At 32.6% G+C, this 13,883-nt stretch overlaps 4 protein-coding genes across 5 annotated transcripts; 3 read left to right on the top strand and 1 right to left on the bottom strand.

Moving 5' to 3' along the window:
* LOC104752933 (lipid transfer-like protein VAS) lies at nt 120-1,481 on the bottom strand. Of its 2 annotated transcripts, none has more exons than XM_010475200.2 (3): nt 1,099-1,481; nt 777-818; nt 120-353 (listed from the first exon to the last, which is right to left on the bottom strand). In XM_010475200.2, the coding sequence occupies exons 1-3, from the start codon at nt 1,403-1,405 to the stop codon at nt 250-252; spliced, it is 453 nt and encodes a 150-aa protein (XP_010473502.1). In that variant the 5' UTR covers nt 1,406-1,481; the 3' UTR covers nt 120-249. The 2 variants fall into 2 exon arrangements, with proteins under 2 accessions (XP_010473502.1, XP_010473501.1); XM_010475199.2 differs by having other exon boundaries at nt 120-356; nt 1,099-1,478.
* Nucleotides 2,243-4,430, top strand: LOC104752932. Its single transcript, XM_010475198.1, has 8 exons — nt 2,243-2,441; nt 2,541-2,687; nt 2,797-2,894; nt 3,120-3,192; nt 3,287-3,347; nt 3,452-3,537; nt 3,636-3,725; nt 4,167-4,430. The coding sequence occupies exons 1-8, from the start codon at nt 2,343-2,345 to the stop codon at nt 4,227-4,229; spliced, it is 717 nt and encodes a 238-aa protein (XP_010473500.1). The 5' UTR covers nt 2,243-2,342; the 3' UTR covers nt 4,230-4,430.
* On the top strand, nt 7,271-8,281 carry LOC104752931 (21 kDa protein-like). The gene is made up of 2 exons (XM_010475197.1): nt 7,271-7,607; nt 7,753-8,281. The coding sequence occupies exons 1-2, from the start codon at nt 7,336-7,338 to the stop codon at nt 8,093-8,095; spliced, it is 615 nt and encodes a 204-aa protein (XP_010473499.1). The 5' UTR covers nt 7,271-7,335; the 3' UTR covers nt 8,096-8,281.
* On the top strand, nt 12,921-13,877 carry LOC104752930 (21 kDa protein-like). The gene has a single exon (XM_010475196.2). The coding sequence runs from the start codon at nt 13,065-13,067 to the stop codon at nt 13,875-13,877; it is 813 nt and encodes a 270-aa protein (XP_010473498.1). The 5' UTR covers nt 12,921-13,064.

Here is a 13,883-nt window from a genome sequence, read left to right as displayed (position 1 = left end):
CCAGTTTGTAAAACTCACAAATCATATTCATATACGAATATGCAAAATACAAATAATAGAGTCCGGTAAATATACGAACATGGGACTCAATGATGAATCAGATAATAATACATAACACGTGAACCAAAAATACTTTTATATATTATCATTAAATACGTTAAACCAAAAGCAAACAAATCACGAGAATTATTGAGAAATAATAAACCGGGTTAAACAATCTGAAAACTGGGTAAATCCGGTTTAAAGATTTCAGAAGAAGATGGATGAGATCAAAGACAAAACCACGGTGGTGACTACTCCATAACCGGCGAGCTTGTTTCCGGCTCCGGCGTCATTCTTGGTATTATTATTTCCAGCTGAAAAATTAGAAATCCACATAAGACAAATCATCAATTATACAAATTATTACTTAAAAAAAATATTACAGATAAATATAAAATTTAGTCTGACATGTTTTTAGTGGTTTTGTTTTGTCTGATTATACAAGTCAAATATTCGAGACACGAGTAAAAGCTGGCATTCACACTCTTGTTTATGTTTTTTTAAAATGTTTTTTTAAACAAAAAACAGAGAAATCTGGGAAAATTAAAATCAATTGAATTGTATGACTTGACTAATCAACATTTGATTTGGTTAATAAACTCCAAACAAATCACAATCGAATAATTCAATTAATACACAATCAAGTCGATCAAAAGCTACTTGGAATTTTAATTTCAAATAAGAAAATATAAGAAAAGTAATTGTAAGGAGTAGGTGAAAAGTTTTGTTCATACCTGGAGGAGGTAAAGAAGCTTTTGGCGATGGAGCTCCTTTAGCTGAGAATATTAAACAAAACAATGATTATCAAATTGTAAATCTCAAACGAGAAAGATTTACAAAAAGAGATAAAACACTAGTCAAAACTATTGAAATTACCTAATCATATTAATCAGAATCCACAGATCCATTTCATAAAATTCAGAGAAAACTATACATGTACCCTAGTGGTTTATGCTATAGTGATGTGTTACTATTTCACCACTCGGATCTAAGCCAGCATAATGCATGTTGTTGACTAAAAACAGTAGGAGATCTGAGAAAATTAGAATTGCTTACCGTTACAAGCGGAGAGATTAGTTTTGACATCGCAACGGTTGCTGAGACCAAGAGCTTGATCAGTACTGACATTGAAATTAGCGAGCAAACCAGGAGTGGTATAGATGGTACAGAGACAGCTAAGTTCTTTCTCCACAGCTTCTTTGATCGAGTCGCAACAAACCTTGGACGGCTTCGTTGTTACGTTCAAGAAGTTGAAGCAAGGGACTAGCTTGCTCACACACTCAGTCTGTGCTTCTACAGTCGGAACCGAAACCAAAGCCATCACCGTCATCGCCGCCGCAAATATCATCATCACCTTCATCATTTCTTCTTTTATCCCTCTCTCTCTCTCTCTCTCAGCTTTTTTTTTTTTTGTCTTTTGGGGGTTACTTGTGAGTTTTGGTTTTGCTTTTGTTTTTGGTTACAAATATTTATAAACTTTGCTTAAGGGACCCTTTCGCATTTTACTTTACTTTAATACAATAATAATTCAACAAATGACTGTCGTTTCTTTTTCTTGATAATACAATACTTTAACGAGAAGATTGAAGACTTTTTTTTAGGTAATGCAATAAATCTTATTGAAAATGATGTTTACACTTAATTGTCATCTTATCAAAAATCTCTAGATTCTAGGATGAGTCAGTCACGTCTCATTTTTATTGCCAAAATTTTCTTCAATTTATATATAGCCTAATAGCCTAATAGCCTATATACTATATGCTAATATATGTATTCTACTAGTTACCAAAAATCAGTAAAATATTTGTTAAATTTTCTTGTAGCTAGTACGACTAGGTCAACCTGATATGCTTGCAAAGAATAATTTAACAATTGTTGTTCAAAACAAAACATAATCTATAAAAGTCTAGATCTCATCTAACCATATGGTTAAACCAGCTCATTCTAGTTCTGTCGGACTGGTTCTGTATTTGTTATTTTATTCAACATTCTTAAATCCGTGAATACTAATTAATATGGGCTACGGAAAGGCCTTACAATGTTTTGGTTAATTGGGCCCCTATGCACGACCTCGAAATATCAGACGCGTGGACGGATTAAGATCGTAAGATCAAAACATTTCAACGGTTAAGATCTGATAAAACGTGTCTAAGCACTTGTAAAATTCAGCGGCCACAAATAGTCCCGCCATCAAAACAGATAAGAGAAAGCTAAAGAGATAATAACATAAGCTAAGCAAGAAGAGCAGAGAGAGAGAGAGAGAGAGAGAGAGAGAGCTCACTCCCAAAGAAAATAATCTAATGGCTACGCTTTCGTTCGGAATCGCCGCCGCGGCCGCAACCACCGTCCGTACAATTCCGAAGTTTAATTCACGGAGGAGCAAAATCTCATGCGAATGGGTAAAAGATTTGATTTTTTTTTTTTTTTTGGAGATTGATTTCATGAAAAATTGATTTTTTTTTGTTTTTGTTTGATTGATTGATTGATTCGAAAGGAAGGATCCGAAAGGTGTGTTAGGTCCAGCACAAACTGGTCATATAGCTCGTCTTGAGTTTAAGCGTCGTCTAGAGAGAGATTCAGAAGCGAGAGAAGCTTTTCAGAAACAACTTCGTGAGGAGAAAGAGCGTCGTCAAGCTCTTAGACAAGTACCCACAAAAAAAAAAGAGATCTTTTTTATTTTTTTATTTGTTGCAATTATACTGATTTATGGTTTTGATTGTTCATTGATTTGGGGTTGTTTTTGGGTTTTGTTAGTCTAGAGTTGTACCAGATACTGCAGCGGAGTTGATTGAGTACTTTCTTGATACTGAAGCTCAGGAGATTGAGTACGAGATCGCTAGGCTTCGAGGAAGGTTTGTGAAATTTGATTGTTGCACACTAAGTGTTTGATGGATTGCCTCTGTGAAGATGTTCTGTTGCTTTTAGTTTCTTAAGTGAATCCGTTTTCGTTGAAATATTGAAACTTGGGTGATATATATTATTTAGGGGATTGGAGACATCACTAGAGTTTGGTATGTTGCACTGTTTATTATAAGTTAGAAGACATAAATGAGCTTATGGTTACTGTAATATTACAGGTTAAACGACGAATTTTTTGCCCAGATTCGACTTGAAATTGGGCAAATTCGGTTTGCTGTTACAAAGACTGCGGTAAGACCTGAAGCAACATTTTAATCGGTAAGCTGGAGTCGGCCACTTAACGATCTGTTTTTGTTCTTGTGTGTGTGTGGGCAAAATCATGTAGGATATTGAAGACAGATTAGTTGAGCTTGAAACACTTCAAAAAGCTTTGGAAGAAGGAATAGGTCTGCGTCGCCTTCTTTTGCGTCCATGATTAATTAAATGACTCATTGACTTGGTGATATTACGGCTTTTGATTACTAATCTTGTTATGTTGTTACTCTTGCAGAGGCTTATGACAAGATGCAAAAGGAGCTTATGACGGCTACAAATAGCTTGACCAAGATCTTAACCTCGACCGATATAAAAACAACAGTATGTGACCTTAACCATAAACTCATAACCACTTTTAAGCTTAAGGAGATGATTTCGAGACATTGTTTTGATTCTTCTTTGTTTTTGTGTGTGTACAGTTGTTGGATATGGTGGAGAAAAACGAAATCAACAGATCTTTGTTGACACTTCTTGACGAAAACATAGCCAATGCATACAGAGGAGACCAGGTTAGTCCCGGTTACTTGTTGATTTGACAAAAGAAAATTGTTCTGGTCTGAATGATTGATTGAAAACCGAACCGAAAATCTCTCACAGAATTGATTAGAGGTGGGCATATAAATCGAACCAAAATTTATCAACCCGAAAGTTAAACCAATTTCATATTAGCCTAGTAGATGCTAGAGAAGTTTGTATGTTGAATTAACCAAACTGAAACTGAACTAAACCCGGATTTGTACATTCAAACTTATAAACCAAAGTTTCGGTTAGGTTTGAACGATTTGGTTTCGGTTTTGAATAAACATATAATTTCGGTTCTTGTTCAGACCCGTTTTCCAAAACCCGAACCCCAAGTAACCCGAACCAAACCATAAAATTGAGTTCTTTATTACTACCAGATTAAAGCTTTTTAAAGTGGTATAAATTCAAATGTTTTTTTTTAATTGCAGAAAGAAGCAGGAGATTACATGGAGAAGATACGTTCTTCGGTTCTAAAGTACTTGACAGTGTAGTAGTATCATACGAGTCTTCGAAAGATTTCTTAAGCTTTTGAATGTTTCCTATGATCGGGTAAAATGTATTTATATATTTGTTTTGTTGAGTAAGGTGTATCTGTTTTTTTGCGAATGATGTCTAAGGTCACGTCAGATCTTCCTTTTTTTGTCAACTGGTTTTATATTGATAATATAGGTTACATCTTCCTTTTTACAAAAGCATCTACGCCTTAAGACCAGTCTTTACCTGCAACTCAACCCGAAATCCTCTCTGCTTCTACAAACAGACAGAGTTAAAACTCTATTTCTACCTATACCAAAAAAATGGCTAATTCTACTCCAGCCATTAAAAAATTAAGTTCAATCAGAGGATAGTCTTGTGTCTTCAGCAAATAAATACCTCAACCACTTGTGATACTCCATCGCCACATACGATTGGAGTCTACAATCTTGAGTGATACTCTGTGCTATCATAAGAGCTCCTCTGTTTAAAAATGAGTTTTCCAAAAAGAATTTACTATCCTTGAAACTTCCCCTCAGTCTCCACACCTCATTTGATTGATATCGAAATGAAGGCCATAAAGCAGGCTTTGTCACCACCTTTACCAAAAGCTGATCCTGCAAACCAAAAACCACATTCTCTATCATGTGGCTTCTCATACTTTCCATAGCCCACAATAGTCCTTCGAGCTGAGCTTCTTGTTTATCCTTGACCTCTGCCATAACTCTTCTACTATGCAACAAGACCCTTCCATCATGATCCCTAAGGACCCACGCACAACCCAACAACCGATTTCTAACCGACCAAGAGATTCCTATATTACATTTCAACCAATCTCTTACCGGTCTTTTCCACCCTGGTTTCATTGGAATTTGTCTCGGTTCTCTTCTTCTTGGGATTTCCCCTTCCCCTCGATCTTCGACATCTTCCTCCTTATCTGATTCCTGGTCACGTCAGATCTTCCAAGCCATGATAAGTTTAATGGAAATCTATAACCTATGACAAATAGCACTACGATAAAAATATAGTTTTGCTAGAGATATGTAGATCACCATAATGCAATACTGTAAAACATCTTTACTAAGTCTAGAAATAGACTTTAGTAAGCTTTTTCTTCATTCATTGCATGTCTGTTTAGTATGGGACCAAAGTTGGCTGTAACGATCAAATCTCTTTTATTCGTCATAAATGAAATAAACAATCCTTTATAAAGTTATGCTGTAGAAATAAAAAAAGGCATGAACAAGTATGCATGGGATGATGGGAACCTACAAAGAGCAGAATAAGTAAATACTACTAAATAAGAAAAAAAAAAAAATAGGAGGTGACATTTATGATTATGAAATTGATAACTATTGGTTCCAACTTCCAAGCATGGCCCTTCGTGGTTATCTTCGATTTTTAAGTATTTATTTTCCACTGTGACATAATTATCCTAATTATTATCATTCATATGTTTTTTGGTTATCTTTTGTGTGAGTAAAGACTAAAGAGTAAAGACTATATAAACTTAAAATATAGTGGAATCAATATGACTCAAGAAATAAAGAATCATACGTGTATGGTTACCGACGTACGGTTTTGGACTAGATTCGTTTTCTTTTTATCGGCGTTTACGAGTAGATTCACGTGAGTGTTTATTTTTTGTTAAGTCAACCATAATGTAATTGTTTTTACAAGCGCAGACTCATATGAAACTGATGTAGATGAGTTCAATAACGTACTGCACATATTTATCATGGATATATATATGTATGTATTTCTTCACTTCGTTTTATTTGATGTTTGGGTGCATATGTCAAAATGCTCCATCTTCGTTATTTTTGTTTTTTTCTACTTGGTTCGGTTTTATTTCGGATTGTCCTTTGTTATATGCGTTTAGCAAAAAATGAATTTATACCAAATTTAACATTATCTGGTGTTTGTAGCAATTTGTAAGTTAATTTCTAATTTTTAATATTATTGGGTTTTTAAGTTATATATGAGTAATTTTTGTAAACTGAAATGTTTTAAATGAGTAGTTTACAATGAATATGTCGTAAACTAATTTCTAATTTTTAATATTATTGGGTTTTTAAGTTATATATGATTACTTTTATGGTCCCATTCTTATAAATAGGAAGGCTAGAGGGAAGCTGGAACCATAAAACTAAGAAGCATTTTATTAGCAAAACTAAGAAGCATTCCTATGTTTTATGAAGAAGGATTTAATAATTTTTATTTTAACACAACATTCAATAATCTTATTTAGTAAGTACTAATTAAAAAAACTATATTTGAAATTAATTATTAATCTAATTAGCATCTTAAACAAAAGAAAATATAATTCAAATAGTATTGAGAATGTACGATTTCGTTACTATTTTACTCATTTACATAGCCATCATTCACATATTTGTTCTATCGAAGGAATTGTCATTTCTAATGAGTTTTCATTTCATGATGGCAGTCAAAAAAATGATAGTAACATAGTACTGTTCATGTTGACCAGAGATAAATCAGTACTTAAGTTTTAGGTAAATATCTTATTCAACTTCCCTGATTATTCGGATCAACGCTCATCCGTTAACGTAAAACTAACTAGTAATAGTAACAAAAAAAAAAATAGTAACCACAATAATACGTACGCATGAGACCATTGTCGTATATATCCATTATGATCTGGATAAGCATCTCAAATGAACACAATAATGCATTGGGGGGAAAAAGTAATTAATTAAATACTAGAAAAGTTGCAATTGCAATTTAGAAATAAACTCTAAACTATTGTCAATTTAACTTATGGCATGTGGATATGTGTTGATCGACGGATGACTCATCTTGAAACTATACTCTGCACATTAACACATGTAATTACTTTTTTTTAAAGGATCACCATATATATAGAGCTAGATTTTGTCAGTGAGATTTTAACCAAAGTGATTGATGAGCTTTCAATCTATTATAGTATATAAAAAGATTTCTATGTTTGCCTAAAAAAAAAGATTTATATGCAAAAACAGAGTCTACACTTTGACCTAAATTAAAACCTTATATAAACAGCACCATTGTGTACACTTCCTCTTCATTAGACAAGAAAAAAACGACCAAAGAAACAAAAGCTACAAAGAAAAAAAAAACATCATGGATCCTAAAAATACAATCTTTCTAGTTCTACTTCTATCAATAACCATACTCCAATCTTCATCCGCAAACCCAAGCGGGTCGGAACCAGACCGGTTCATTGTGTCTTCATGCCAAACCACCCGATATCCATCACTATGCGTACATACACTCTCTGCTTACGCCACCAAGATCCGCCACAACAACGACCAAGATCTCGCCCAAACCGCTCTCACCATCAGCTTAGCTCGAGCCAAATCCGTTTCTATCTTCGTCGCCAAACTAACTAAAGAGTACGCTTTTTCTAACATTTTATTTTACTTTTTCAACTACACACAAGGCTTAAAACTAGATCGGTACTCTCTGGTTGCAGCCCATACCGGAGTGTAAGAGTTTACAAAAGTTCTTCCCTAACATTTTCTTCTTCTGTATATATAGGACACCAAGATTTAAACGTAGAGAATATTTAGCAATCAAAGATTGCATCGAAGTGCTAGGCAATAGCGTGGACCGGTTAGCTCAATCGGTTAAAGAACTGGGTCGAGCTGGCCATGCTGTGGCTAGTGAGGACTTCATGTGGAAAATGAGCAATGTTCAGACATGGGTCAGTGCCGCTTTGACTGACGAGACGACGTGTCTAGATGGATTCTCGGATCGTGCCATGGGAGGCAAATTGAAGAGGCTGATTCGGTTTAAGGTGGTTCACGTGGCTCAGGTCACTAGCAATGCTCTCGCTTTGGTTAATCAGTTTGCAGAGAAACGAAGTGTGAAGCTTCCCTAAGTGGAGTTTTTGTTTCTTAAAATGTGAAAATTTTGGTTTGTATGTGAAAGTTTGAAACTAAACTTCAAAGTTGTATAAATTGTAATCTCCTTTTTTTTTGTCGGTCGGAAAAGAAAACTAGAGATTGTGTAACAATCTTTGTTGTGTTCTGTATAATATTTTATTTTAAGATAAAAGATTATATAATTGTACGTCTTTTTTTGGGTGTAAATTATAGATATACAATAATCATATTATTAGATATACTTCATGTTGGCATATGCTAACTTGTGCGTAAAGATATTACTGAACCGTATTAAATGCAGTTTTTGGAATTTTATTTTGCTACGTGTAGACATTGGTAAGGGTGTCGTTAAATGAGTCCACTTCTTCTGAACTTTTTAATAGTACACAATTAAAATTTCAAATTTGTTATGTAAATCTTATTGTAATTATTAAGAACGGTTCAGATGATTTATTTATCTTCTAGTAGTAATTTATAATAAGTTCATTTAACATGTATTCTACTTATATATATTTGACATATTTTTAGTCCTTTTTTTGTGTAAGCAAAAGTCCTTTTTTCTTATGTAACGAGTAAACAGAAATAATAATACAAAAATAGGGGAGAACGTTGGGAGACAAGATTTGTCCAGAGACAAAAGTCTTGATTTGTTTCTAGTGATTCAGGACAAAATTAACGTATTAAATACTACTAGTACATAATAATTTGAAAACAACCTTAATTAAATAATATTGAAATCAAATAATTATGATATAAACTCTTTTTAAAAAACAAGCCAATGATACACATCTTAACACTAACAGCTGTATAGTTGTCACATGAACTGTAATATATGATGACACATAGTTGAAACTACTCACCCAACATTTTCAATTCAAAAATGTATCATTGACTCGACAATATTATTAGATAGCTAGTACTCTTTTCGTTTTATGATTTTTTTTTATAAAGAAAATGACCCTCTCAAAAAAATTTCTCTCCCAATAAATTTCTAAATTTTAATTGAATCGGTTATTTTTTATAACAAAATAATTAACAGTGATTAGTCTTATTAGTGTCTGTCTTGTAGCGAACTATTCTTAAAATTTTTGTTCATGTGCTCGACAATGACCAACGTCGACCCATAAGGACAGGACAAGATTTTTCAACGACAACTACCAAATTTTGTGATATGCGAAATTAAAATAAATCAAATACGAACTTTTGTTCCCGTAATTGACGGTTTGAAAGACGCAAAATATAAGACGAAGGGGAAACAGCATTTGACATACATAAAAGACGATACATATTCTAATGCTTTCGAAAAAGACGGTACCATTTTTTTTTTTTTTTTGTCAACAAAGTAGACGTTACCATTTACTTGAACTATTATTCTACATTTTGTTCCTAATAATCTTAAAATTTTATTAAAAACAAAAAAAGAGTGAAGTTCCTCACGTTCATTTTTATATACCACGCTAATGTAGCCATTAGCCAGGTCTCAAACTCTCAATGGGCCTGCATGGGCTATTTATGTTGTGAGATATAATTATGACTAAAACTGAGTTCGTCTAGATTTTGTTGTTAGCCGCAACCGATGATTTCATGAATCGATCGAAACTAGCATATGCCAATGGGCGATCGTAGATCGGGATATAAGTAATTTCATTTCCTTTTTGGTTAAATACAAATTGTGATATCAAGTTTTTGATCATCTACAACATTCGTCAAGATTGCATATATTAAAAAAAATTAATTAGTCAAACATTACATTTTCTTTGTGATATATGTACCATAATCTACCATTTCGCACTATTTACTAGCTACTCCGTTAGTAGCTCATTTCATCATCATTTTATTCATAAAAATTTATTTTAAGTTTACAAAATAAAAATATTGTACGAAACGAACTTTTTTATAGTTTATATATATTCCATTTAATATTTAATAGAACTTTTCTTTAGGTTAAAATTAGTTCATAATAAAGAATATAAAATAGTTGAAAGTCCAAATATCACCAAGACTTTTGTAAAAGGCATAATAAATTCTTAAAAATATTATCTTAATCTGCATGCGAAACTGCTAAAGGATATTTATATACAGATGAAAGTAACAACAGCATGTATAGTTATTCTAATTATACTCAAAAGTTATAGTGGGTTTAAAATTGGGGAGATTGATCATATAAAACATACAAATGTAAAAGTTTTTACTATGATAAGGGATCAAATGCTCTCTTTATCTTTTGGAAAAAGAAAAAGGAGATTCGTTTTAGCTTTTGTTTCATTAAGATTGAGTATGTGACGGCCAAGTGCCGACCAAAGATATATCTAGAGATCATGTTCAAAAGCTAACGCGAAAAGCAAACCTAAAAGATAGGAACGATATTGTCCTACTATAACCTGAGACGATGATGCCAAGTTTTTAGTTGATTAGTTTTGGGTTATTGGAATTATATGATTTCATATTTGATAATACGATATGCTGTTTAGAATTTGGATCCTCACATGGATCAAAGTATAGTTCAAACATTAATACGTTTTATGAATTTTATAGTGTAAGTTTCGAAAGGCAATAAAATCAAGTTTGTTACGGTGTTTGATCAATTCTTGTGTGTACAAATCCATCTGATAAATTCACAATGCAAAATAAAAAGATTATAAAAGGAATTTTAAGTATTTAAGCTGTAACTTGGGATTTGGTTAAACCTATACAACGGAATCTTATGATCATATTAGACTAATATGATCATAAGATTTCGTATACCTTTTACCAATAGAAAAGTATGCTTGCAATAGCGATTTATGATGTTAACTTTTTTGGCCATCGGTTACAGGGAAAAAAATATTTTGGCCATCGTTAATTACGTCTACGAAACATCTAACTCATTATGGAAACGAATGTAACAGATTCATTATTATGAATATGACTGTGCACTTGTGATTCTAATTTGGCGTCTATTATAAGAATAATCAACAATATATAGACTCCTTGTATTTGTAACAGGTGATTGTAACATGCGTGCAGCTGCGCAAGCAACACTTTTATCACAAACGGGCTTTGATTGATGACATTGTGGAATAGCTTAACAGAATGAAATAGTTAAATCGCTAATTAGCAAAACAAAAATTAATTTAAAAATAACAAAATATCATAATTAATCATTTAGTTTTGATACTAATTATGCGAATTACCAACTAAAATCGTTACAACTAAAACCGTAACAATAATTAAATAAGAGAATAATTATAGATTTCTAACTAAAACCAGTTTGACAATGAGTAAAGAGGCTATGTGTTTTGTATACTAGTCTAACTCTTTCCCATTTCTGATATAGAACTCTAACACGTTATTTTTTTCGAGATAATGGTTTTTTATTTATTCATCTCGGATATATGCAAGTGACGTAGCTAGTTCAAAGCATGCAGTCAAGGGCAAGTAGTAAATGCATGCAATGGCAAAAATATGAGATAAGCATTCAAATGACCATTACATTTGAATAGCGTCTATCAGAAAAAGAAAGAGTGGTCACATAATATCTTTACTTCTTTGAGACAAACAAGTCTAGTAGGTAAAATAATTGCTATAAGAAGCATGGGATACCAAAAATTGTTATGAATGAGAGCAATGGCTTCATTTGCTTATGCTTAACAATATCGATCTAAAAATCAAAATTCTAAATACAACACGTCAAGTCGTCAACACTACGTACGTACGTATATGTGAAAATGATCATACTAATACGTTTTCGAAACCGTAGTACTATGTCAAAACAAAATGTAACTGGAAAAGCATTAAAAAATGTATAGATGTTTTACATAAATTTTTGCGAAACCTAGTCTCTTCATAATTTTATAAGCGGAAAAATATGATGAAAAATACATGCATTATTAACGCTATTTGTACAATAAAAAAAAAATTCAATTCCATTAGAGAAATAAATATTAAAAACGTATCAACAATGAGAAATCACTTATGAACTAATAACTCTATAGTCTAAATTTGTAATCTCAAAATTGTTCTTCAAAAATAAAAAAAGTTCCATATTAATAAAAATTAGGTCTAACACGTTTCCGAATAAATTTTAAGAATCTAGAGTATTCATTATATGATCATTAGAAGCGAATAACTACGGTGGCCACTCATTTATTTAATTTCAAAGCTTTGATTTATTGGTGATATATATGAGCTTCAATAAACTGGGAATTATATCGCTGGACCAAACTGTATAGTTGGACTAATTAATTCATACAAATACAGGTTTAGGAAAACAAAATTTCTAAAATGTCAAGCTTCTTTTAAAAAACCTATGAAAATCAAATAACTAATTATTACAGCTAATAAAGAAGCAATATAAGATAACTAATGAGTATTGTAAAGAAGCAATATCTCAATATGTCTTTTCTTAATTGTAAAGAAGCAAATAAAGGAAAACTAATGAGTATGGATGGACTATATTAAAGTTCCTAATAGAATTTTAAATTAAATAATTCACTACTTTAATTATTTCACGCAAATTCATAAAACATATGACACAAATATTAAAATCAATGTGAGAAAAAAAATATATTTAACAACCATTTATTTATTAATTTATAGATTATTTATAATCAATTAACATTTTCTTCCATACTTTGGGAATATGGGAATCCATACTCTTTGGTTTTTAAGATAAGAAAAATCGAACTCTTTTTTTCGTCGTTTATGAATAAAATAAGATATTTGATAGTATATGTGACAAATCCATAATACGTTAAACCATTTGAGCCAGATAATTGGTAAGCCTTCCCACCAAAAAACCTCAGCTCCAATCAAATAAGTTATTAGATATTAATAGACTCAACTAATTTTCTTTTCACAAGTTTCTTTTTATATCACATGTTCTGTATATATACATAAACACGCACATGCATATTAGTTCACCTTAGCCATTTCTCTTTAAAAAAAGGAAATCGACGATCCAAAAAAAGAAAGCACAAAATAAAGATGAAACTCTTATCTCAACCCCAAATCCTTCTTTTCTCCATAGCCATTCTTCTCTTCATCACATCATCATCATCATCATTAACACCATCACCATCACCATCACCATCACCATCATCATCATCATCACCATCATCATCACGATCACCACTATTATCACCATCATCATTACCATCACCATCATTAGCACCAGCATCACCACCACAATCATCATCATCACCATCATCATCATCATCATCATCATCATCACCATCATCATCATCACCACCACCATCATCATCTATATCAAGACATTTAAATCAAACCAACTTGAATTACATCAAAACTTCATGCAACCTCACACTCTACAAAACCCTTTGCTACATCTCTCTATCTCCTTACGCGTCAAAAATCATTTCCAACCCTCAAAAACTCGCCATCATCGCCCTTAATCTCACCCTCACCTCAGCCAAGTCCGCCTCTAAATTCATCAAAAACGTTTCTCATGGAGGTGGTCTAACAGGTTTGGAAGCAGTTGCTGTTGCTGACTGTGTGGAAGAGATTGGAGACTCGGTGATTTCACTTCAAGATTCGATAAGAGAGTTGGACTCGATCAACCATAAAGATAGTCGGAAGTTTGAGATGGTTATGTCAGATGTTCAGACATGGGTTAGTGCTGCTCTCACGGATGATGATACATGTATGGATGGTTTCAGGAGAATCAAAACGGTCGTGAAAGATTTGGTTCGGCAACATGTTGTTAAGGTTGCTCGGCTGACCAGCAACGCACTCGCTCTCATTAATATGTACGCCTCCACGCAAGAAAACTTATCATAGTCAAAT

Source organism: Camelina sativa, chromosome 16 (assembly GCF_000633955.1).
Source record: "Camelina sativa cultivar DH55 chromosome 16, Cs, whole genome shotgun sequence".
NCBI classification, from domain to species: domain Eukaryota; kingdom Viridiplantae; phylum Streptophyta; class Magnoliopsida; order Brassicales; family Brassicaceae; genus Camelina; species Camelina sativa.
Note: the sequence above shows the minus strand (reverse complement) of the source record. Positions and strands in the feature narration are given on the sequence as shown.